The sequence below is a fragment of the Rhinopithecus roxellana genome, chromosome 13 (genome assembly GCF_007565055.1).
Source record: "Rhinopithecus roxellana isolate Shanxi Qingling chromosome 13, ASM756505v1, whole genome shotgun sequence".
Classification (NCBI taxonomy): Eukaryota; Metazoa; Chordata; class Mammalia; order Primates; family Cercopithecidae; genus Rhinopithecus; species Rhinopithecus roxellana.
Window position 1 is genome coordinate 105,306,636 of NC_044561.1, and position 26,541 is coordinate 105,333,176.

The window sequence follows — 26,541 nt, forward strand, 5'->3', positions numbered from 1 at the left end:
CCGCCTCGGCCTCCCAAAGTACTAGGATTACAGGCATCAACCACCACGCCCAGCCAAAAAGTAGAACTTTATTAAAGCAACAACACATGCCATGTATTTTGTGTTATGCACAATGTCCACCAGTGAGAAGCTCAGCATTACAAAATGCATTCACAGGCAACCTAAGAAGGTGAAAAACCTGGGAAGCTTGGGGCAGGAAGGGGTCTAGGGAACACGGAAAAGCATGATTGGGTTACTGCAGCTTCAGCTCTCGCCCCTGTCTAGCTCCTGAGACCCCGGCATGGCCCTTCCTGTCTTGATGCCTCAATTTCCCCATCTTATAAAAGGAAAGTGGGTCACAATGGCTTCCTCTGGGGGAGGTTCTAGAGCCAAGCTGCAGACCAGCCCCCACCCCCTGTCCCTTCACTCACCTGCTCTGTGAGGTCACAGTGCCAACTGCTCCACTGATCCTGGTAGATTCCACTGGCACTTTTCAGAGGACATTCAGAGGCATCAGCCACTTCCTTCTCACCAGCTCCCAGAGATCCCCGCCTCTATCCCCAGTCCTAGAGAAGGATATCGATGCCACGGTCCTCAAGGAGCCCTGGGGACCCAGGTGCCCCACTCGAAGATGTGGCCCACCATCCCAGACCCCGGAGGTGAGGATGGCATCCCCTCCCTTTGCCCAGCCCTTTACAGTTTACAAAATGCTGCCCCTCCACCCTGTCCTTGGAGGTGAGCAGCATTGTCAACTGTACTGCACAGAGGCAGCCACCAAGACCAGAAAGGTTTGGCAGTGGTATTCCCAAAGTCTCCCAGCCAGGAAGTGGCGAGGCAGCCATCCTTTCAGCATGTATTTATTGAGCGTCTACTGTGTGCCGGGCAATGCACAGAGGATGGGGAACACGGTTTGGCATCAGCCTGATGTGCTCCCTTCCCTGGTGGAGTGCATAGTCTAGTGCAGGAGACTGATATGAAACAAGGAAACAAGTGTTTTGCCGTCTTTATTTGTCAGAAGACCTCTGGCTGCAGGTGACAGAAATTCCAACTCAAAATGATGCCTATCTCTGGGCACACAAATCTGGGTGTATATCCCAAGAGAGTACACCAAACAATCCGCAAAGGTGAGAAAAGAAATGGCCATGCTAGAACGTATGTCTTTCATCCTCTTTTAATTTGTATTCTTCAGGAATGTGATCACTAAATCTGCACATTTGGGAAGGGTAAATAATGTGTTAGTATAATTGGGTGTATATATAATTTATTAATAAACCAATATAAATACACTGAGGGTATGATAAACAAAAATGTTTAGAGAGCTTTGACTTAATAAGGGAAAATTTTAAATCTCACATATCAAGAGGTCCCAAGGTGCAGGGGGCTCAGGAGTGCATTAATTCCTCTGTTCTGCCACCAAGACCCAGGTTCCTGTCATCATTTTGCTCTTTTAGTCCCCTCTCATGATCACAAGATGGCCACCACAGTTTCAGGTATCACACAGAAATGTGGCTGTCTAGGGGAAGGAGAATAAGTATTGTTTTCTGTGGTTCTCATTTAGCTAATCCTAAACCTAACTTTTCCCCCAAGTCCCTTACCTCATAACCACTCCCCTACTCCACCCCGCCTCACCCCTGCAGACTTCCTCACACTTGAACCAATCACAGCACAGGGAATGGGAGCACGACAGCAGGCTTCAACCAATCAAAATGGCCTAAAATCACATGGGGTAGGAGCAGACAAAGGAACAAAACCAGGCTTCTGCCAACCTCTGGGACATGGCGACAACCACCTGTGACTGCCACTGCAACCTGGGTCTTTTCCTTGATGGATACCTGGATTTGGGGTCAGCCAGACCTGGGTCTGTCCCTGAATCCCAGGCTGGTGGTGTTGGGAAACCTTCTCTGCCCCTCAGCTCCCCAATCTGGAATGCGGTATGCACATTCCAAGGACACTACGTTCCTCATAATTGTAAAATGCAACCGTGAATCTTATCATCCGCAGGATTGCCCAGCGAGGCCGGAACCCCAGCAGAATGGTAGAGGACACCTCCTCAAACATGAGTGAGCAAGGACAGTGCCCTGGTATTCTCATGGGCAGCTGAGGGGCTGAGGCTCAGGGATGTCAAACGGGCAACCTGGGGCTACCCAGGAAGGGGCAGGGGGCAGGGATGTTTGCACCAAGCTCTGGGTGCTCCCCAGGTCTCTGCAAGCACCAAATCCAGAGGCTGGCAGTGACATGACAGTTCTGTGCTCTCTGCAGATGACAACTTCCTGTTGCCTGTCCGCATCAATGCCCAAGCCCTAGGCCTGACTCAGTGCATGCTGGGATGTGTGTGTACGTATATACTGAATAATTGCCTTGGTCATCAACATGGGCCTGGGGAGAGGGTCCAGCCTCAGCCCAGGCTGACCTGGGGGTGGCAAGGCCTGCTCTGGGCTGCAGGGCTGGTGGGGAGCTGCAGGTTGAACTCTGGAGTTCCACCCATCGGAGGTGTCATTCCTGCCAATGTCCTTGGTGGTTGGAGAGGGGAACTGGGAGGGAAGCTTACTGTCTGGAGGAGGGGTTAACTGCCAACCCTCCTCTACCACCAGTCTGGCTGCTGGTTTCACTCATCTATCCACCTGTTGAGTTCATCAATTCACCCAGACCTTATTTTCATAGGCACATCCACCCAATCGTCCCTCTTTCTGTTCATCCACCCACCCTCTCAGCCTCCCATTCTCTCGTTTATCTCCCAATTCATCCATCTTCCAAGCCAGACAGCCATTCCCTTCTTCCTTCTTCAATCCACCCCATGTCCTCTCACGTTTCTGTCCATTCTGTGTCCGTACTTTTTGCCTAGCTCCATAGTGGGCATTCTGGGATAAACCAGACAAGGCCCCCACTCTTGCCAAGCTCCCAGTGTCTAGAAATGGGCATTGTTACCTTCCAGGCCTTTTATGCTCCTGAGTCACTATTGTCTATCGGCCAGGCACGGTGGCTCAAGCCTGTAATCCCAGCACTTTGGGAAGCCGAGGTGGGCAGATCATGAGGTCAGGAGTTTGAGACCAACCTGGCCAAAATGGTGAAACCCCATCTCTACTAAAAAATACAAAAATTAGCCGGGCATGGTGGCTCGTACCTGCAGTCCCAGCTACTCAGGAGGCTGAGGCAAGATCATTGGTTGAACTCGGGAGATGGAGGTTGCAGTGGGCCAAGGTCACGCCTCTGCACTCCAGCCTGGGTGACAAAGTGAGACTCTATCAAAAAAGAAAAAAAAAGAAGAGAAAAGAAAAGAAAAGAAGGAAGGAAGGAAGGAAGGAAGAGAGAAGAAAGAAAACATCTGTTAACTGCCAGTGGCAAGCAGTGTCCACCTGTAGTGACCTGTACTCACTCCAGGATAGTGCGTACCCATAAGCAGAGCCCAGTGCTGTCCTGGGCTCAGCCAACAAGTCGAGAGGGTCGCCCAGCTCCAGGGCCTCCCCCAGCCCCAGAAAGGTCAGCAGGTCTTTGTAGCGGAACAAAGATGAGGGCACAGTGACTCACTGCTTTTCTGTCTCCTGTGCAGCCTGGTTCACCTGTTTTGCTTGCTCCCTGAGAACTCAGGCCCAGCAGGTTCTGTTCAACACGTGCAGGTGAGCAGGGAAGGCAGTGGGAGGGTGATGGGGAGTGGGAAATGGCAGCTGGGGACCATAACAGCCCCTCCACCAGTTTGGATCTCCCTTTGGTAGCCAGACCAGAAAAGCTATCCCAAACCTGGCTGTTATCAAACACCCCCACCCCAGAACCACTGTGGCCCCCCATTGCTCCAGCCCCTCAGCCTGCAGTGCCCTGGAATCCTGTCCCACCCTTCCTTTCCAAGCTGCTCTCACTTGGCTTCCTGCCAGGGACCCACTGGGCAGCAAGGCCGGGGTTCTCACTCCCTGGACACACCATTCCTATTCCTATTCCCACCTCCACACACTTGCACATGCTGTTAAGTTTTTTTTTTTTTTTTTAGACAGGGTTTCACTGTACACCAGAGCTGGAGTACAGTGTTGCCATCACGGCTCACTGCAGCCTCTACTTTTCAAGTGCAAGCAATCGTCCCACCTCAGCCTCCCAAGTAGCTGGGACTACAGGCACACACCACCACATCTGGCTAATTTTTGTATTTTTTGTAGAGACAGAGTTTCACCATGTTGCCCAGGCTGGTCTCAAACCCCAGTGATCCTCCCACCTCAGCCTCCCGAAGTGCTGGGATTACAGGCATGAGCCACTGCACCCGGCCCACCACATGCTGTTCTTCCTGCCCCGACGGCCTGCCCCATTCTTTCCCTTTTCCTTTCCTGTCCTTGGAAATTCTTCCCAGCTGCAGCAGAGATAGCCACCTCATTCATTCACTCATTTGAAGTTTAAATTTTAAATGTTTTCTTAACATCAATTCTGAGCCTAGCTCAGCCCTGCCACTCATGAGCTCCCACTCAGGTGGGAAAGGCAGGCACCAAAACATGCCAAGCTTGGAGGGTTGGGAGTGTTGCCTGTGGAGGTCTTTGGAGGAGGGGCCGTTTGAGCTGAATCCTGAAGGACACGTTTACCAGGGATAGGGCAAACAGCATGCCTACGGAGAAAGAGAGTGACAAAGAGGAGGGTGAACACTTGGCAGGGCCTCGCTCACCTGACCTTGACCACCACTCCCTGCCTTCCAGATGCAAGCTGCTGTGCCAGAAGCTCGTGGAGAAGACAGGCATTCTGCTCCTCTGTGCTTTCGGTGCGTCCCAGGGCCCTCCCCAGTCCCAGGTCGAGGTATTCCTGGGCCCTGGCACTGATTATAGGACACTGGGCAAGACACTACCCCTCCACATGACTCAGTTTCCCCATCTGCCTGATGGGTGTTGCTGTGAAAATTATGAAATTAAATGATGACCATGAAAATATTTTGGAAGCCAAGAAATGCTTCGGAAATTATAAAGCTCTCCCCAAACCGTGTTATAAACATTGTTACTCCCGCTTTCTGGGTTTCCATGGCTTCTTTCCAGCCACCCGCCCCCAACCTCCTACTACACAGCTTAGCTTTCCCAAGCAAAGAAATCTCCTCCCTCCACTGAAATATACTGGCTTTGGAGTGGAGGCTGGGGTTGGGGGAAGGAGGGAGAATCAGCTTCCCATGGGAAAATGAACAGTGAATCCTAGAGAATTGCCTTGCTTTAAAATCCAACAACTAGGACTTCGATAAATAACACCTTTTTTTTGAGACAGAGTCTCACTCTGTTGCCAAGCTGGAGTACAGTGGCACAATCTCAGCTCACTGCAACCTCCATCTCCCGGGTTCAAGCAATTCTCTGCCTCAGTCTCCTGAGTAGCTGGGATTACAGGTGCGCACCACCACTCCCTGCTAATATTTGTATTTTTGGTAGAGACGGGGTTTCATCATCTTGGCCAGGCTGCTCTTGAATTCCTGACCTCATGATCCACCCGCCTCGGCCTCCCAAAGTGCTGGGATTACAGGTGTGAGCCACTGCGCCCGGCCTAAATAACACCTTTATTGTGATGCTATTAGAAATGGGTTTCTTAATTTTGTTTTCAGGTTATCTATTGCTAGTGTATACAGCTGACTTTTTGTACCTTGATCTTATATCCTGCAACTTTGCTGAACCCAATTTTTAGTTACAACACAAGGCAAGACACCTAATCTCGGATCCCTTAGAATTCTAATGCAAGATCATGTCATTTGCAAATAGTGGTAGTTTAACTCTTTCCTGCATGATAATCTGGACGAGCTTTACTTCTTTTTTGTTTTTTAAGACAGGGTCTCCCTCTGTCACCTAGGCTGGAGTGCAGTGGTGCATTGATAGCTCACTGCAGCCTCGAACTCCTGGGTTCAAGTGATCCTCCCGCCTCAGCCTCCTGAGTAACTAGAACTACGAGCATGCACCACCACCCCCAGCTAATTTTTTTATTTTTGTTTAATTTTTTTTTTTTTTTTTGTAGAGATGGAGTCTTGTGTTGCCCAGTTTGGTCTAGAACTCCCAGCCTCAAACCAGCGTACCTCAGCCTCCCAAAGTGCTAGGATTACAGGTGTGAGACACCATGCCTGGCCTACTTCTTTTTCTTGACTAATTGGCCAGGCTAGAACCTCCAGTACTGTGTTAAATAGAATTAGCAAGAACAAGCATCCCGGTCTCATCCCTGATCTTAGGGGAAAAGCACCCAGTCTTTCACCATTAAAGAGGATATGAGCTGTGAGTTCTTCATAGATGGTCTTTATCACGGTGAGGAGGTTCCCTTCTATTCCTAGTTCGTTGAACGTTTTATCAAGAACAACAAATAAATTTTAAAGGCTGTTTTTGGTTTTTGGTTTTTGGGGTTTTTTGAGACAGAGTCTCTGTCGCCCAGGCTGGAGTGCAGCGGCATGATCTCTGCTCACTGCAACCTCTGCCTCCCAGGTTCAAGTGATTCTCCTGCCTCAGTAAAAGCTGGGTTTTTTAGGCGGGGTCTCACTCTATTGCCCAGGCTGGAGTGCAGTGGATCACAGCTCACTGCAGCCTCAACTTCCTGGCACAAGTGATCCTCCCACTTCAGCCTCCAGGTAGCTGGGACTACAGACGTGCACCACCACACCTGACTAATTTTTGAATTTTTTTGTAGAGACCAGGTTTCACCACATTGGCCAGGCTGGTCTTGAACTCCTGGGCTCAAGTGATTTGCCTGCCTCGGCCTTCCAAAGTGCTAGGATTATGGGCATGAGCCACTGTGCCCATCAAGACTTTTAAATAATGGCTTGAATGGTGGCTTTTCAGCCAGCATGGAGATCATAAAATGCAGAGTGCCTTCTTCTCTTTGCCAATTGTCCCCAGTAGAGTTGGAACAGGGAAGGGGGAGCCACAGATGACTTGGTTGATGTGCCACATATTACACATTTGATATCATTTGATCACAAAGTGGATATTATTGTTATTCATATTTTTACAGAGGAGGGAACTGAGGCATAGAGCATTCAGTAATTCTCCCAGTGTTGCACAATGCTGGCAAGTGGCATAGCTGGGATTTGAACCCAGACGCCTTAACTCCAGTGCCTAAGCTCTTCATCTTGCATGTTAAATGGCTCATTCTTATTCTCATGGCCTCACAGGATTCTGGATGTTTTCTATTCACTTACCATCGAAAATGAAAGTCTGGCAGGTAAGTGTGCACCCCCTCAGGCCCCACGGCTGACTGGTCTCACCCTAACCAGTCAATATCACCTCCATAGCTCCACTCATTCTCACCAAATCAGGCCCCTAATCAGTTCCTGACTTAACCCGGATGCAGATCCAAATCTCTGTCTTCATCGTGCCACCCACCTAGAACCCATCTCCTCTGCCAGAGGTGACTTTCAAAGATTGGATGCGATAGTCCCTCCTCCAAGATGGCTCTCCTGTCTTTTACTCTCAGAGATGACCCATTTCTCCTTTCTCAAGGCCCCACTTAAAGTAGGGTGGTGATAACAGGGAACACATTTCTGTACTTAAGGCAGCTTGCCATTCTGCTTAACAGCAATAATACTCATTTGCTTTTGGGTTTCTGAGGAGGAAGGAGGAGGAAATAAGTGGCAAAACTCCTACTTGAGGTCTGCAAAAAGTCTCAGAGGACCTCAGAAAGGGGATCCGAAAGGCCTGTACCTCCCTCTCCTCTTTTCCTCCTTCTGAACCCCTTCATATCCATCAAGGTCCAGCTAAAATGTCACCTCCTCTAGAAACACCCAGGCAGAAGTGGTCACATTCCTCTTTCCTCCTATAATTTTCTGTGGTCATGACTGTCTCTCCAACTGTACTGGCAGCTTCTTAAAAGAAGGAGCCAGGTCCTATTTACTCCAGCAATGTTTAGTTTGGTGCCAGCAAGAGGGTTGCCACTGTCAATGTTGGATGACTGGATGGCCAGATGGGAGTGTGCATGGAGAGAGAATGGATGGGAGGATGGACGGATGGAAGGTTGGATTTGATGGATGTAGGACTGGGGGAAAGAGATAGGAGGCTAGATGAATACATGAATAGGTGAATAGATGGATGAAATGATGGGTGGATGGAAGAGCAGATGGGATAGATGAGTGGATGGGTAGGTTGGTGGATAGATGGATGGATGAAAGAGTGGGTAGATGGATAGTGGTATATGGGTTGGAGTGTAAATAGATTGGGGAGGTTGGGGAGTTGGAAGAATAGATTGATAAGGGAGGGTGGTTGGGTAGAAGGGTGGATGGATGAAGGTGTGGTTAGATGGATAAAAGTGTGGATGGATGAATAAAAAAGACAGTAAATTAGAGTTTGGATAAATGATAGGTGGGTAGATGGATGGAAGAGTCAACAGGAAAGTGGATGAATGTATGGGTTTATAATTGTGGGAGAACAGATGGATGAAATTCTCCTGGGGCCAGATTAAGCCATCTGAAGGAGACCCCTTACTTTTCTCAATACTCCACCAGGATGACAGCATAAATGGTCCACTGCAGAGCTTGAGGTAAGAGGAATCTTCTGAGTAACCATATTATTACCTAAAAAGCAGAGCTGTAGCCAGAATCTGAGGTGTATTGGCTACAAATGTAGGCTCTGCAATCAGACCAACCTGGGTTTAAATCCTAACTCCCATATCTTCTACATGGCTGACCTTAGGCAAGTCACCTCTTCTGTCTGGGCCTTTGACTCCTCAATTATGAGATGAAGCATAACACCCATCTTGCTCTTGGCAACTATGGGCATTAAAGAAGATGTGAAGTGTCTTGATTAGTTCCTGACCCATAGTCAGTACTCGGCAAATGGTAGCTGAGAAGAAATTTTAACCAAGACACCACATGATGGCAGCATCCTTAATTGCAGACAAAATAGGAATATTTGGAAGGAATGAGCTGGGCATAAGGATATTCCAAGCAGAAAGAAGAGAATGAGTAATGTTTTAGAGATAATAACCTGGTGAATGGGTCGAGGGATGGAACCAAGAGAGTAGGAAAATCTGAAACTCATTCTTTGAGAGCCAACTAGCAAAGGGAAAATCTGAGGGTAACAACAACAGTATCACAAATCAACCTGTTCTTGTTATCACTCCTTCCTGATAAGGTTGTACCAGGAGAAGGTGAGACATCACAGTGGGGAAATCCAGGACCTCCGAGGTAGCATGAACCTGCTCATTGCCAAGCTCCAGAAGATGGAAGCCATGTCCGATGAGGTGAGACACTGGCCGTTCTGCCCCAAACATCTAATTTCTCTGTTTGATGTCCTGTTTCCTATACCTCAAGTCTTCTTTCTTGGTTTTATCTCTTATTTTGATGGAGCACACCTCCCAGTGACTTCCAGGAAAAGAGTGAAAGAAGTATATTTTTTAGTGCTTGTATTTTTAAAAGCATCTTTTTCTATACTTGCACTTGGTTGATAGTTTGGCTGGGTATAGAATTCTAAATATGAAATAATTTATCCTGAGAATTCAGAAGGAAGCCCACCACTGTATTACAGTTTATACTGTTGCTATTGAGAAGTCTAATGTCAGTCTTATTATTGATCCCTTGAGTCTGATCTATTTTTTATCCCTGGGAGCTTGTAGAACGCTCTTTTTTGTCTCTAATGTTCCTCATATAAACTGGTTTGGGGTTTGCTGAGCTTACCGAATCTGTGGGTTGATATTTTTCAATAGCTTTGGGAAACTTTTACCTTTTATCTCCTAAAATATTTCTTCTTTCCATTATCTGTCTCTTTTCCTTGGATTCTAATTACACGTATGCTAGGCCTATGCTTTGAAGGCCTTTAGAGTGCTTCATGTGATTCCTATGATATTACCTGGTTTGTTTTTTCATTCTTTTTCTGTATGTGCTTATGTTTTGATATTTTCCTATTAACTTTTCTTCAGGTTTACTAATAATCTTGCATCATTCTGTCTCTCCAATTTACTATTAAATCCATGCATTTAGTTCTTTCTTTTTTTTTTTTTTTCCTTAATGGAGTCTCCCCTGTGTCACCCAGGCTGGAGTGCAGTGGCGCAATCTCGGCTCACTGCAAACTCTGCCTCCTGGGTTCAAGTGAATCCTACGCCTCAGCCTCCTGAGTAGCTGGGATTACAGGTGCGTGTTACCACGCTCAGCTAATTTTTGTACTTTTAGTGGAGACAGGGTTTCACCTGTTGACTTGGCAGGTCTTGAACTCCTGACCTCAAGTGATCCATCTGCCTCAGCCTCCTAAAGTACTGAGATTACAGCTTAAGCCACCACATCCAGCCTTAGTTATTAATTTCAGATACTGCATTGTTTAGTTCTAGGATATACATTTGATTTTTTTTCACAGACTTTAATTCTGTGGTGAAATTCTCCAACATTTCACCTATGTTGTCCATCTTTTCCTTTATTTTAATTAACACATTAACAACAGTTATTTTAAAAATCCTTGTCTGCTAACTCTAATATCTGGATCATCTGTGGCCTCCCTCTGTTTTCTGCTTTTTATCTTGGGGTATCAATCATATGGTCTTGTCTCTTCAAGTCTAGTAACTTTTATGGTTTCTGAACATTGTATACGAAAGAACTGTAGCTGTTCCGAATAATTATAATTCCACTAGAGAAAGTTCCCCTTTTCTTTATAAGGAAGATGAAATAGACTGGTCACTTCCGTCTAGACATGTGTTAAGCTAGTTCAGACAGACCTGGATCACAGTTCTTAAAAGATTTATCCAGAGGTTTTAAGCTTCATTCTTTAGACTCCTTCCCATGCAGCTTCAAAAATTTGGCAACTGTCTTAGTGGCAAAGACTTGCCATATGTTTGAGGCCTCACAAGTCTCCAAATGTGTCTCTCACCCCTGCATGAACACAAAAATCTCCGGACCCGGTGGCAGCCTTCTCTGCCAGGGGCAAACGTGGATTCTTGGTTGCTAATTGTGCCCAGAATTGGTTTAGTGCCTCCAGGTGAAATGCAGCTGAAGCACAGTATTGACTCACTACCACCCCTTCTAGGGCAATGGAGCGCCAAGTACGGCCCACGTGCCTGCATCACCAGTATCACCTGGGAAAATGTTAGCAATTCCAATTAATAGGCCTCACTCAGACCTTCTGAATCAGAGGCTCTGAAGATGAGAGCCAATCATCTGTGATCCAGCAAGCCTTCCAGGTGGTTCTGACACATACCAGAGAGAATCACCGTTCTAAGACTTTGATCTCTTGCTTGTGTTTTGGGGTGCCCTCCCTCAAAGGGACTTTGTTTCCGAAGCACTGTGAAGATGTGAAGTTTTATTCTGCCTTTCAGAAACATTTGAAGTGGCCTATAGCCTCCTGTAGTCTTGAAATTCAGTTAGCACCTTGTGAAGAAAACTGGCCATATTTGAGGCTCCTCAAGTCCCCAATTTTGTTACTTTAGCTCTTTGTCACCATTAAAAACTTTGCTTCTTTCTCTTTCACCAGTAGCAGCAGCCCATTGTCTGGCCTAAGCCCAGATTCTTAGCCCATGCCTAGAATTGTCAAATGCCCCCAGAAATTTAAAACAGACAAAAAAATGAGCCAGTCCTTATAATCACTCCGCTGATTGTAAGAATAAAATTCTGCTCTGTAGAATTTTAGTTCATCTGGTCCTTGTTGCTTCCACAGATGTGCCTATGGGCTGGCCACCCTTTGGAACCCGTCAATCTGGAAACTCCTGGCCTTCGGGCCTAAGAAATGTTATTTATTCATGTGACTAAATTGGTGATTTCTCCAGCACCATCTGCTCTATTCTCATTTTTGAAGCTCCTGTTATTTGAATGTCAGCGCCTGAACAATTCTAATTTTTTTTCCTATCACTGGGTGAACATATATACTTATTGATCTTGGGAGTAGATATAACTAGGAGTGGAAATGCTGGATCATATGGTATGAGTGTTCATGTTATTAGATGCTGCCAAATAGTTTTTCAATTTACACTCCTGTGAAAAGTATATGTAAATTCCAGTTGTCCCACATCCTCACCAATTGGTATCATAAGTCTTTTTTACTTTATTTATTTATTTTATTTTATATTTTTTGAGACGGAGCCTTGCTCTGTCGCCCAGGCTCCGTCTCAGCTCACTGCAAGCTCCGCCTCCCAGGTTTATGCCATTCTTCTGCCTCAGCCTCCCGAGTAGCTGGGACTACAGGTGCCCGCCATCACGCCCAGCTAATTATTTTTGTATTTTTAGTAGAAATGGGGTTTCCGTCTCTAGTAGAGACCATGGTCTCTATCTCCTGACCTCATGATCCACCTGCCTCGGCCTCCCAAAGTGCTGGGATTACAGGCGTGAGCCACCGCACCCGGCCAAGTCTTTTTTACTTTATTCTGTAGGGTGAGAAGTGGTATCTCACTATGGCTTTAATTTGCATTTCTGGTTGTTAATAATGTGGAGTGTCTTTTCATGTATCCAGTGCCATTTGGATTTTGTCTGTTGCCTTTTGGGGGAGAGTGTCGTTTCTTATTGATATGTAGGAGTTCTTGTGTGTTCTGGGTAAACGTATTTTATTGGGTGTACATATTGCAAATATCTTCTCCTAGGCTATAGTGTGGCTTTTCACTCTCAATGGTGACAAACAAAAATGTCTAATTTTAATTAAGTCAAGTGCATCTACCTTTTATGTGCAGTGCTTTGGGTGTCCTATTTAAGAAACCTTCACCTGTCCCAACAGAACCCCTCTGTTTTACCCTCTCGGGAGAATAACTTCTAGTCTTCTACTGGGGAACAGAGAAGTCCACTCAGCTTCTCAGAATAAGAGGGAGTCCCCAGGGAATCTGGAGATTCTTCTTAAATGACTTAACACCCAGTCCTCCACCCCAATTTCAGAGGCACCTAAGGCCACCAATCCTGAGCTTTTTGAGGATGGCCAGTTTCAGATTCAGATTTCTCATTTTTGCTAAATCAGTGGTTCTCAATTGGGGATTATTTTGCCCCCTGGGGAACAGTTAGCAATGTCTGGAGATGTTTTGGGTTGTTACAATGTGAGGAGGAGATGCTACTGGCACCTAGTGGGTAGCCAGGGATGCTGCTAAACATCCTACAATGTGTAGGACAACTTCTAGAATATTACTGCTGTCTCCAGGGCCACTGCTGGGACACATGGTGCCTTTTTGCAGATTGGAAAAAGCTACCTGTGCTGGGCAGACGAATTTGCAAAACGCACCTTCCTCCAAATCAAAGAACAGGTGAAGAGCTGGGTTTCAGCCCACACACAGGGCCCCTTAACTGGGAACCTTTCTGCAGTGCACAACATGCACAACCATATGCAGCAGGCTGGTTTTCTCCTCTCCTATGCTTCCTGTTCATATGGGTTTGGGTCTTTTTAAATCCCTTTACTGAAGCTGTAATGGGGCGTTAGGAGAAAGTAAAATTAGATGATGTCTTTAATCCATCATCTCTACCTAGAAGCTGAATTTTTAAAAGAGTTCACAAAGGATTCCATTGTGGAAGATTCAGGAAAACTTTGCTAAAACTCATCTTTATCTTTTATTGTCCCAAAGTCCTAGGTCTCCAGTGCCCCTGAATCTCCCCTCTAAGCTCTGTTCAGACAGACCCAGGAGGAGAGACCGTGTCAGTCTCTCACTATCAAGTGAGGCTCTTGGCAGGTGTTTCCTCTGCAGTGGGGAGGGAGGCCCCGCTACGACTTACAAAGGCAGTAAGGCATAGTGATTAAAAGGACTGGCTCTAGAGTCAGGTTGCTAGGCTTTGAATTTCATCCCCACCACCTATAAGCTGTGTGACTCTGATCAATTTACTTACCATCTTTGTGCCTCAGTTTCTTCATCTAGAAGATGAGTTGTAAGGATTAGACATGGTAATTCATGTAAACTTAGACTAATGTCTGTCATATGGTAAGTGCTCCCTAAATGTTTGTTGCCTTTAAACAAAGGTAGAATCCAAAGACATGCAGTGTGCAATCATTAAGCACCTGCTGCGTGCTGGGAATCCAGGATCGGGGATCAACTAGAGCTCGTTCTTGCCCTCAAGGCAGTCCCAGAACCTGTGGATCCCAGAGAAGAAGACTGCACCCAGCCTTGGGGCAGAGAGAGGGTGGGGGCCATCAGGGAAATTCCCTGGGGTTGGCGACCCAGTTTTGAAAAGTAATAGGTGAGATTATTGTCCCCAGCCAACGAAGGGAGGAGTTGGGGATTTTTTGCCTTTTGGAGCTGTGTAACCTCAGGCAGGTCATCAACCTCTCTGAGCCTCCAGTTTGCACATCAACAAAATAGAATCATAATCACTGCCTTGTAACACCCTGGCTATTGTTCTGGTTACCATTGCGTAGCAAACCATCCCAAAACTTAGTGGTGTAAAACAACCACTTGTGCTCAGAGATTCTGTGGGTTAGGAATTCAGACAGGACACAGTGGAGATGGCTTGTCTGTGTTCCATGGTATCTGGGGCCTCAGCTGGGAAGACTTGAAAGCTGGAGGTGACTCTACATCTGGGGCTGGAATCATCTGGATTCACTCACGTGACTGGAGATTGATGCCGGCTGTCCACTGGGACTCAGGGCTATTGATCAAAGCACCCATCTGTGGCCTCTCCGTGTGACCTGAGCTTCCTCTCAACATGGCGGCTGGCCTCCAGGAGTGAGTGTGCCCAGAGAACCAAGCAGTGCTGTATCTTAGCCCCAGAAGTCATACAGCATCACTTCTGCCGTAGTCATAAGCCCAGACTGGTGGGCTGAGACCCCAGCTCTCAGTGGGAGGTCACACTGAAAGAAGAGCCTGAAATGGGAGACCCTGTTGCAGTCGTTTTTGGAAAACAGAATCTTCCACCACTGGGAAGAGTCTAATAAAAATAACAGCTGGTATTTATTGTGCACCTACTGTGCTAAGTGCTTTGCCATCTGCATCCAGCAGCAGAGTGGAATGGTTAAGGGCCTGAACTCTGGAACCACAGTGATTGCTCTGCCTCATACCAGCTGGGTGATCTTGAACAAGCTACACCTTTGTGCCTCAGTATTCTCATCTTTAATACAAGGATGATAATAGTGATACTTCTTAGGGGTGCTGGGAGAGGAAAGGGTGAGCATATGTGAAGCCGAGAACAGCCCTGGCACATAGTAGGGGCTTTATAGACCTACAGTGGAAGGCAGACACGATTATTGTCCCCGTCTTACAGGCAAGAAAATCGAGTCTCAGAGGGGCAGTAACTTGCCCAAGGCCCCACAACAGTAAAGGTTGGCCTGATGTCGGAGCCCCTGTCTGAACCGCACTGAGACTCCGGGACACCCGTATGACATCCGCTCACATGGACTTGAAAGCACCCAGTGAACCCACGGGTGGGGTCGGGATGGCTTTGTGTCTCCTGGGCTTTCACAGAGCCACAGGCTTCCACAGGCAGGGGCAGGCTGTTAGGGAGAGGACAGCATCCTGCAGCCCCGTTACCTCCCGTGGACACGTGGAGATCACAGTCCGTGACGACACACCAGGGGACAACTTGTGTTTTCTGTCTTCTCAGCAAAAAGTGGCCCAGAAAATAATGAAGATGATACATGGCGATTACATCGAAAAGCCAGACTTTGCCCTGAAGTCTACAGGTAGGTGACCCTCTTCCCCACCATCTGACTGCCTCAAGTGTCCTCAGAAGCTCTACAAAGGGTGGGTTTCAGTTCTGGTGTGGTACTCCATCTGCCACTGGGAAGTTCATCCTCAGAGCTGACCTCAGCTCCAAGCTGGTTTTCTTGCTACAATTTTGTTTTTTCTCAAGCGGGTCTGGGACGGGGTGGGGTATGGGGGATGGGGGTGGGGTCTGGGGGATAGGGTGGGGTATGAGGGATAGGAGTAGGGTCTGGGGGATAGGGTGGGGTGGGGTGGGAGCGAGCACAGGAATCCATAGACCCTCCATATTACAGAAGATCTATAAAGCCCCTACTATGTGCTCGGGCTGTTCTCGGCTTTACCTCTCCACCACCCCCACCCACCACTCTTCTCCAAACCCGGTGCTGGGCACACAGGTCAGCAGGACAAAGCCATCCCCACCCCGCAGTCAAGAATCAGTGCTTCAGCCGGGTGTGGTGACTCACGCCTGTAATCCCAGCACTTTGGGAGGCCGAGGCAGGCGGATCACCTGAGGTCAGGAGTTCAAAACCACCCTGGCCAACATGGTAAAACCCCATCTCTACGAAAAATACAAAAGTTAGCCAGGCGTGGCTGTGGGCACCTGTTATCCCAGCTACTCGGGAGGCTGAGGCAGGAAAATTGCTTGAACCCGTGGGGCGGAGGTTGCCGTGAGCCGAGATCGCACCACTGCACTCCAGCCTGGGCAACAGAGCCAGACTGTCTCAATAAAAAAAAAAAAAAAAAAAGAATCAGTGCTTCCAGAAGAATAAGGCAGGTGGCAAGGAGGGAGGGGACCTGGGCAGAGAGGCCTCCCACTCGGGAGAACATTTGGGCTGAGACTTGGTGAGGAGAGAAAGTATTCCAGACCAAGGGAGGCTGTGAGAAGATGGGTGAGAGCCATTCAGGGACAGCCAGGAGGAGGCGAAGTATGGGCTGCAGGCTTGGGGCACAGACCCCTACCAGGCAGCACCGCCAACTCGGGCACCCCAGGATCAGTGAGACGTGGGGTCAGATAGTGTCAGCCCAGCCCGAGTGGTGCGGGGCCTCACTTAACCTCCCAGAGGTTCCTCCTCTGGGAAATGTGCACATTTCCTCCTCTGCACAATGGGTATCAGTCGTCATCACAAGACTGTTACATGGGGAGCGCTCACCCTGTGCCAGGCACTTTGGGAAATGTGCTCTGATGGCTCATCTCAGCGCCACAGCAGCCCTATGACGTGGGGGCCATTGCCACTGCTATGGCTCTGCTAATAATAGCCACCATGAGAACTGCTTGAACCTGGGAGGCAGAGGTTGCAGTGAGCCGAGATCGCACCACTGCACTCCAGCCTGGGGACAGAGCAAGACTCTGTCTCAAAAAAAAAAAAAAAAAAAAAAAAAAAAAAAATTAGCCACCATGATTACCATTATTAACATGGCTGTAATCCCATTTCCTAGAGGAGAACAGGACCAGTGACTCATCCAAAGTGCTCACCCAGCACATAGTGAGGGCCCGTCAGTGGGGTCCCCTCCACCAGGCAGAAGCCCGGCTGCTTGACTGAGACCCCCTTCTCCTATACAGGGGCCAGCATTGACTTTGAGCACACATCAGCCACCTATAACCATGAGAAGGCCCACTCCTACTGGAACTGGATCCAGCTGTGGAACTACGCACAGCCCCCAGACGTGATCCTCGAGGCAGGGGGGATGGCGGGAGATGGGACAGCGGCAGGGAAGTGGTCCGGGCAGGGTTTGGGGACAGGAGCTGGCAGAAGAGGTAGGGGGTGGGAGCAAAGGGAGTTGGGGCAGGGGCGGGGTTAGAGGTAGGAGCAGGAGACATGCAGGGGCAAAGGCAGGGAACAGAAGGAGGGGGCTATTGACAAGGCGGGGGCTGGGGAGAAGGCCGGGGGCAGGAGGTGAGAACAGACAGCAGGGGCTGCTGGGGCTAGGGTAGGAGTGAAGCAGAGGGACAGCTTGCTTTGGCATTGGAAGAGACCCCACCACTCAGCCCTCAAGACTTGAGGATCAGAGAAACCTCGGGACTACACTGGGCATGGACCCATCATAGACTCATTTTGCAGAAGAGGAAACTGAGGCTCAAAGAACCAGGTCACTTGACTGCGGCCACACAGCTGGTCACTAATATGTAGCAGAGCCACAGTTCAAACCTGAACTCCTCACCCTTCCAGGATCCTGCCTCACAGATGAGGAAAATGAGGCCCAGAGAAGGAAAGGGCTTGTCCTGGTCACAAAGCAGGTGCCTTCATTCAGTGAACACCAGCTGAGAGTCTCATCCCAGTGGCCGACCCTGGGTGATGCCAGAAGGTCCCAGGCCACTCATCCGTGGGTTCTACCTTAAGGAGCTCCAAGATCTTGGCACTCGAGGTCAAGCTGGGGTATTGACCTTGCTCAGCTTGGACGGGGTGAAGGGCTTCCTGATGGAGGCAGCCAAGGACTAGCAGATCCGCAGGCAGAGAGAACCTAGGGGCACAGGCCAAGCACAGGGCCCGGGAGTGCAGGGTGGTGCCCACATCCAGGCTGGGGCAGGGGGCATGGGGGGCAGTGACTGGGTTGCAAAGCGCTGGCTACAGTCAGGTTTGGAGCAGTAGTGAAAGGCAGCCCAGGCAAGACTCTGCCCCTCCTGGGCCCTCTCCCAGCTCCGGCCTGACTGAGCTCTCCAGGTCCCCACATCATCAAGCCTGGTTCGCCCCTGGTCCTTCCCCGTGCTGTTCCCTCAGCTCCCTTTCCCAGCTGGCTCCTCAACTCCCTTGGCCCCAGCTCCTCAGGAGGCCTTCCCTGACGCCCACAGCCCCCTGCACCCCTGGGCTAGCATCTACTGTTCAGATAAGGACTGTCCATGCCATGGCTCCAAAAGCTCAGAACCCACCGAGTAATCTCCTTTCCTGGATGATTTCCGTCAAACCTCTTTCTCTCCCTGGGCCTGTTTCCCCTCCTGTGGGGCAGGAGATTGTGGTAGTTAATGGCAAGTTCCAAGGTCAGATTCCCTGGGCTGCACTTCCAGCTCTGCATGGCCCTGGACCAGTCATTGTCCTGCTCCCCCAACTCAGTTTCCTCACCTTCAAAATGGGGATAGTGATGGTGCCTAAGTCATGGGCTGATTGTGAGACCATGTAAAGAATAATGGGAGGGATGAATGAATGAATGAGTGAGTGCGTAAATTAATGAATGAATGGGTGCCAATGGGGAGCGGGTGGAGGCTGGGAGGCCCCAAGCAGGCCCCTCCCTTACTGCATTGAACTGAGGTAAGGCTTACCCCTGCATGGGCAGTCAGGAGAGCTTCCTGAAGGAGGTGGCACTTGAGCCAAGCTTTGGAGACAAGAAAGGACTGGCTTACCCAGGAGGGCCCAGGAAGTGCAGGGGATCAAAGGTGGGATGACCCCCCCCACCCACCCAGCATATCCCTTATTGTACTTGCCTCTTCTAGCCCAACGTGACACCTGGCAACTGCTGGGCCTTTGAGGGTAACCGCGGCCAGGTGACCATCCAATTGGCTCAGAAGGTCTACCTGTCCAACCTCACACTGCAGCACATCCCCAAGACCATCTCGCCATCAGGCAGCCTGGACACTGCCCCCAAGGACTTCGTCATCTATGTGAGCACTCCCCTGTAGGGAGCTATGCTTAGCTAAGGGGACAACCTTCCAATGGTGGTATTCCAGGCCTGGGGTAAACAGCGTCTGCACAACGCATGCAGCCTGGAGGGGCTGCATGCAGCTTGGTTAAGGCTGGAAGTGGCCAGGGCTGGGGTCTAATTTTAGCCTTCAAGGGTAGGGGATAAACAGCTACTCTATTTCAAACCCAGCTTTTCAGAGCCAAGATAATCTTCAAAGACCATGGAGCCCCCATTTTGCTAAGAAGGTCCGAAGCATTACCTGAACTATCTCAGTAAAATAAGGTCCAGAGAAGGATCAGGGAAACACCCCAATCCTACAAGTCAATGGCAGAGCTAGAAATAGACCCTCAGCCTCTGACTCCCAGGCCAATGCTCTTTCCTGTCCATTACACTGTGCTGCCGTGAAACGGTGCCCAAAGAGGTAGTGAGCTCGCATCCTGGGGAGTGTGCAAGTCTCCACTGGAGAGGGGAGACAGCCTCTGAAGGCCCTGCTTGTATCTGACACCATCACCTTGGTTCTGGTTCCACAGGGCATGGAGGGCTCCCCCAAAGAGGAGGTGTTCCTGGGGGCATTTCAGTTTCAGCCAGAAAACATCATCCAGATGTTCCCACTCCAGGTACCCGCAAAGAGCTGCCTGTGCTGAACACCTGCTGAATGCACAGTGTGTAGTCTGTACCCTGGGACGCCTCTTCATCCCCCAGTATCCCCAGGAGGTGCCCAGTCATGACTAACCTGTTTGACAGACAGAGAAACTGAGACTCAGAGAGTGGGAGCCGCTACCCAGGACCAAGCGGGACTCCAGGGAGATCCAACGCCTGTGGCTGTGTCCCCTTTTCCCTGATGCGCCCGGGAGCCCTCTTGCTGCGTTTCTTCCCAGGGACAGCAGACCTTGAGCAAGAGGTTCCTATTGGGCAGGGGCTGCTGGTTCCAAAGGCAGAGTCTCCATAGTGGGTGGCCCCATAATCAGCACCTGATCCAACCACAGGTGGGGAAACTGAGGCCTGAAGGAGAGGGATTTGGAGACAGAAGCAGGTCCGGAGGAGTGACCACTGGAATGGCCCTGGGGCTTGACAGGGCGAATGTTCAGGCTTGGGAATCAAACCCATACTGACCCGAATCTCGGTCCAACCACAAATTATGTGTGAGCTTGGACCAAGCCCTGCTTCTCTGGAGCCTCAGTTTCCCCTTCTGTCATTCCCTGGGAGGTTGAAACCATCCAGTGAAGGCCAAGCATGCCCCACTTTTTGCACTAGATAGGGAGAGTAATAAACACAGGCTCCACCCCCTCTTGCTTGGCAAAAACGGGGAGGGGCCTCACAGAGCACTTACTATGTGCCAGGAGTCTATGGGTGAGCTGCCTCTGTGACTGATTCGCTTCCAGAGACCGCCTGGCCCCCAAATCTCATTTCATGCCCACGGCAATCCTGGGAAGCAGATATTACCACTCCCATCTTACGGGGGTGGGTGGGGGCAGGGCAGGAGTGGAGGACTGAGGCCCAGGAAGGGTGGAGGTTTGCCCAAGATCCCACAGCACCAAGGCTGGGACATTTCCTCACCCACAGCGTGTCCGTCCTTCTGGCCTCAGCATCTTCAGTAAGAACTCCTGAATATTGACTTGTTGTGAGGCCTTGGGACAGTCCATCCTCCTCTCTGGGCCTTAGTTTTCCCACCTATGAAATGGGAAAGTTCCCACCTTTGGACAGGCACGGTGGGAGTCTATGGGCGAGCTGTCTCCGTGACTGATTCTCTTCCAGAACCAACCGGCCCGGGCTTTCAGTACGGTCAAGGTGAAGATCTCAAGCAACTGGGGGAACCCAGCCTTCACTTGCCTGTACCGCGTGCGAGTGCATGGCTCTGTGGCCCCGCCCAGAGAGCAAGCCTCACCAGAACCCCTACCTGAGAGAGATTAAAATTTATTCTTTACCCCCAGACCAAGTCTAAGTGTCTTTTGGCCCCAAAGAGAGAGAGTGGGCTAGCCTTTGACCTCTGAGCATTTGATGGTTAGCAATGGTTGATCCCATGCTGGGTGCCCAGGCACCTTCTCAACAGCCCCAGGAGACCCCATTCACAGATGAGGACAGTGAAGGCTCCAAGCAGCAAACTGACTTGCCGCAGGTGACAGCCAACAAATGGCAGCTCCAGGATTCAAACCCAAGCAGTCTGACTCCTGCACATGAGAAGCCTTTCTTGCTTCAAGTTAAGCTCTGTCCCCAAACTGTGTGTGACATCGGCCAAGACCCTACCCTCTAGGAGCCTCGGTCTCCCTACCCATAAAATATGGACAGGATTACGGTTATTGTGTCAGACAAGGTGATAGATCAGAGGTCCCAACCCTACCCACTGTGGAGTGTTTCAACATCATACTGACAATTTACTGTGTGACATTGAGCAAGTCAGACACCCTCTCTCGACTTCAGTTTTTCCAGGTATGTAAGTATTGTTTTGCAAACTTCAGTCACTCATATTTTGTCCGTGTAATCTTTGCCATAGCTGAGGTCCCTCCTGCTCTAGCATTGTCTTGAGAGCTTATAGAGGTGCTAAAAACAGTGCCTATTCCTGGTACCTACAGCAGCTGTGTGCACAAGGCTCTCAGCACAGAGCATGACACACGATGGGTGCTGGGTAAATGATCCTCGAGGTTATTGTCAACCTCTGGCCCCACACAAGTGATAGGAGGCCTAGTCCTCTGGGAGGGGCTGAGCTCCAGAATAGGGCAGACTGGCCCAGCCGGAATGGCAGCAGGAACTGGAGCCTTCGAAGGAGGGAATTCCTAGCAGGCAGGGGCAGGGAAGTGGAGATGCTGGCACAGGGCCAGCTGGGCATTAGAAGGGTGGACAGATCAGAAATATGCTTGTCTCCAGGGAGGGCACCCTGCACCAGCCCTCCCTGCTGCAGAGTCTGCCACTCTGGCCATCTGCCAGGCCTCCATGCCAGCACCCAGGACTCCTCCAGCACCTGGCCCAGGCCCATCTCTGATGGACCTCACAGTGGAATGGGCTTCAAGGGGTCACCTCACATCCCTGCTGCTCCCTGCTCCTCCCAGCCATCAGGGGACCTGGAAGCCACACACGTCCAGCCTGGTATCATTAGGGCAGTTTTTCTGTAAACCATTCTTGTTATTAGAAAGCCAAATCAAACTGAGGTTTGCTAAAAAGCGAATCCATTGAGAAACCCCACTTCCCCCACGCCCTCCTGCCCCTCCCAGGCTCACTCCTCTAACTGGTGTGTGTTTTTTCCCAATCACTTGTCTTTTAAGTGTCTTTTGTTCAACAGATTTTCTCGAAAATATTATCAACTCAATGTTTTTCTTTATGGCATCTAAGTTGTGTACATTGTTGGGAAGGACATCCCCAGTTCCAAGTTTATAGACATATACTCCTGTATTTTCTTCTACTAATCTTTTTTTTTTTTTTTGGAAACAGGATCTCACTCTGTCGTCTAGGCTGGAGTGCAGTGGTGTGATCTCGGCTCCCTGCAACCTCTGCCTCCCAGGTTCAAGCAATTCTCCTGCCTCAGCCTCCTAAGTAGCTGGGACTACATGCGCCCACCACCACACCCAGCTAATTTTTATACTTTTTGGTAGAGACGGGGTTTCACAATGTTGGCCAGGCTTGTCTTCTATTAATTTGATTATACACATATTTTATACATACATATATATGAATATATATACACTTGTTAGTGCATAAACCCACACAAGATATAAATGTATAATACCTCCTTAACGCATTTGGAATTTATTTTTGCATGGTGTGAGGTAGGGAATCCAATTTAATTTTTGTATGTTACTACCCAAAGACCACAATATGGGATCATCATTGAATGGTTCATCTTTTCCCAGAGCTTGGAAACACTCTCCATGCAGTGCCTGGCCTCTTTTTTGTTTCATTGAGGCCTGTCTGGTCCTGCATCAGCACCATGCTCTGTGACTCCAGCTTTGGAATACATTTGGTACGTGCCAGCACCCCATCTTTCTTCCTGTTTCAAAACTTTCTTGGCCATTCTCATCCACTTTCTTTTCCAGGCAAACTGAGGATCAGCTTGTCAACTTGCATTTTTAAAATGCTGCTGAATTGACACTGGTTTTATGCATGAAGAACAAATCTCTTGGCCACGTTAGCTCTTCTCAAAACATGGACTCTTCTCCCATTTCTTATGATTTTCCTTCAACATCCTTCAGTCAGGTGTCCTCACTTTTTTCATATGAATTCTGTACTTTTCTTGCCAGATTTAATCCTGGATACTTTACCAGTTTTAGGGCTGTGATGAATGGGATCCTTACCCTTGGTGACATTCTCTATGGTCAGGGCTGTGGTGGAGGAAGCTCCTGCTGCCTGACACTCATGTGGCACTCGCCCCAACCCCATGTCACCCTCCTGAGGGTTCACGTAATTCTCCCAGATGGACACCTGGTACACAAACACTACGTAATCCACAGTGTGTCACACCTGTCACCACATCTCCCCCCCCTACCCCACCACAGGGACTGAACATTCCCCTAAACAAGGAAACCAAGGCACAGAAAGATGTGGCAGCTTCCCAAGGTCACACAGTCAGGCACAGTGATGCTCTGACCCCCAATCCAGACCTGCCAGGCCCCAGAATGCTTGGTCCCTGCTCAACCCTTCCTACAGCCATTCAGGTCCCAGTGGGTTTGGCTGAGCCAACTCTGTGGAGCCGTGAGTAGAAGGTTGAACCTTGATTCTTACAGTGATGTCCCAGGGAGCAGATGGTGCCCCCCCAACCCAGATGGCTGATACCGTCACACAAACAATGTACAGGTGCTCGATGAATGGGAGTTCTGTCATACATCTGAGGAGCCCCACTGCGTGCAGCTCAGCCCCCTGCCCAGATGATCAGGTCCCCTTTATCCACCCACCCCTTCCCCACATCCCTCCCGTCCTCCAAGGTCAGCAGTCCCTGGATGGAGCATTACAGTTCACAGTGCAGTCGAATAGCCCCTCTGTGTAGACAAAGAGGCTGAGGCCCTGCGAGGGACCCAGTCTCACCCAAGTCCCACAACAGGACCTTGATTCAGCCCAGCAGGGACAGGGACTCGTTTCTGGGGCAGCAGCAGAACAAAGGTCTCCCTCCCACCCACCCCCAGTCCAGGTCCACAATGCACAAGGCTGGCCGCCTGCCCGCCACTCAGCCCACCCACTGGATTACAGCAGAGGAGTCGGCTGCCAGCCAGGGTGGGATCCAAGGCAACCAAGACAAGAACCGGAGGTGCAGAGTGCCAATCACCCACAGGGCCCCAGAGTGGCGCCTCCGTTAAGCCCAGTTCAAGCCCTGAGGTTTTAGCTAATCCGCTAATCCCTGGAGACTAGACCAGGCATGGCTGGGGCAGGCTGCTTCTCTGAGACTCAGAGACCCCTTGACAGACGGTGGTGAGGGCCTCAGTGATGAGACCCATACAGATGGTGGCAAGAGCCCAGTGAAGAGACTCAGAGACCCCTGGATGAGACCCCTGGATAGATGGTGACGAGGCCATGATGAGACTCAGAGACCCCCGGACAGATGGTGGCAAGGGCCCAGTGATGAGACTCAGAGACTCCCAGACAGACAGTGGCAAGGACCTAGTGATGAGACTCAGAGACCCCCGACAGACAGTGGCTAGGGCTCAGTGATGAGACTCAGAGACCCCCGACAGACAGTGGCTAGGGCTCAGTGATGAGACTCAGAGACCCCCGGACAGACAGTGGCTAGGGCTCAGTGATGAGACTCAGAGACCCCCGACAGACAGTGGCTAGGGCTCAGTGATGAGACTCAGAGACCCCCGGACAGACAGTGGCTAGGGCTCAGTGATGAGACTCAGAGACCCCCGACAGACAGTGGCTAGGGCTCAGTGATGAGACTCAGAGACCCCCGGACAGACAGTGGCTAGGGCTCAGTGATGAGACTCAGAGACCCCCGGACAGACAGTGGCTAGGGCTCAGTGATGAGACTCAGAGACCCCCCGGACAGAACAGTGCTAGGGCTCAGTGGATGAGACTCAGAGACCCCCGACAGACAGTGGCTAGGGCTCAGTGATGAGACTCAGAGACCCCCGACAGACAGTGGCTAGGGCTCAGTGATGAACTCAGAGACCCGCACGGACAGACAGTGGGCTAGGGCTCAGTGATGAGACTCAGAGACCCCCCCGACAGACAGTGGCTAGGGCGCAGTGATGAGACTCAGAGACCCCCGACAGACAGTGGCTAGGGCTCAGTGATGAAAGACTCAGAGCCCCCGGAACAGACAGTGGCTAGGGCTCAGTGATGAGACTCAGAGACCCCCGGACAGACAGTGGCTAGGGCTCAGTGATGAGACTCAGAGACCCCCGGACAGACAGTGGCTAGGGCTCAGTGATGAGACTCAGAGACCCCCGGACAGACAGTGGCTAGGGCTCAGTGATGAGACTCAGAGACCCCCGACAGACAGTGGCTAGGGCTCAGTGATGAGACTCAGAGACCCCCGGACAGACAGTGGCTAGGGCTCAGTGATGAGACTCAGAGACCCCTGCACGAGAGCCCTGGACAGACGATGACGAGGCCTCAGTGATGAGACTCAGAGACCCCTGCACGAGAGCCCTGGACAGACGATGACGAGGCCTCAGTGATGAGACTCAGAGACCCCTGCACGAGAGCCCTGGACAGACGATGACGAGGCCTCAGTGATGAGACTCAGAGACCCCTGCACGAGAGCCCTGGACAGACGATGACGAGGCCTCAGTGATGAGACTCAGAGACCCCTGCACGAGAGCCCTGGACAGACGATGACGAGGCCTCAGTGATGAGACTCAGAGACCCCTGCACGAGAGCCCTGGACAGACGATGACGAGGCCTCAGTGATGAGACTCAGAGGCCCCTGCACGAGAGCCCTGGACAGACGATGACGAGGCCTCAGTGATGAGACTCAGAGACCCCTGGCACGAGAGCCCTGGACAGACGATGACGAGGCCTCAGTGATGAGACTCAGAGACCCCTGCACGAGAGCCCTGGACAGACGATGACGAGGCCTCAGTGATGAGACTCAGAGACCCCTGCACGAGAGCCCTGGACAGACGATGACGAGGCCTCAGTGATGAGACTCAGAGACCCCTGCACGAGAGCCCTGGACAGACGATGACGAGGCCTCAGTGATGAGACTCAGAGACCCCTGCACGAGAGCCCTGGACAGACGATGACGAGGCCTCAGTGATGAGACTCAGAGACCCTGCACGAGAGCCCTGGACAGACGATGACGAGGCCTCAGTGATGAGACTCAGAGACCCCTGCACGAGAGCCCTGGACAGACGATGACGACGGCCTCAGTGATGAGACTCAGAGGCCCTGCACGAGAGCCCTGGACAGACGATGACGAGGCCTCAGTGATGAGACTCAGAGACCCCTGCACGAGAGCCCTGGACAGACGATGACGAGGCCTCAGTGATGAGACTCAGAGGCCCCTGCACGAGAGCCCTGGACAGACGATGA

General features: G+C 50.4%; 1 protein-coding gene across 1 annotated transcript; it reads left to right on the forward strand.

The window, feature by feature from the left end:
* The first annotated feature begins 467 nt into the window (after positions 1-467).
* SUN5 (Sad1 and UNC84 domain containing 5) lies at positions 468-21,015 on the forward strand. The gene is made up of 13 exons (XM_010360607.1): positions 468-638; positions 1,981-2,039; positions 2,239-2,313; positions 3,527-3,593; positions 4,647-4,708; positions 7,070-7,119; positions 8,396-8,430; positions 9,024-9,132; positions 15,371-15,449; positions 17,033-17,148; positions 18,896-19,063; positions 19,614-19,700; positions 20,839-21,015. Exons 1-13 carry the CDS (start codon positions 562-564, stop codon positions 20,992-20,994), a joined length of 1,140 nt encoding a protein of 379 aa, XP_010358909.1. The 5' UTR covers positions 468-561; the 3' UTR covers positions 20,995-21,015.
* The last annotated feature ends 5,526 nt before the right edge of the window (positions 21,016-26,541 follow it).

What these genes read in the sequence shown, in the direction of transcription:
- SUN5 (XM_010360607.1), top strand. Translation starts at nt 562, where the DNA reads ATGCCACGGTCCTCAAGGAGCCCTGGGGACCCAGGTGCCCCACTCGAA. An exon ending in GTTCTGTTCAACACGTGCAG is followed by an intron (nt 3,594 to 4,646) that starts GTGAGCAGGGAA and finishes CCTGCCTTCCAG; the next exon opens with ATGCAAGCTGCTGTGCCAGA. An exon ending in TCCAGATGTTCCCACTCCAG is followed by an intron (nt 19,701 to 20,838) that starts GTACCCGCAAAG and finishes ATTCTCTTCCAG; the next exon opens with AACCAACCGGCCCGGGCTTT.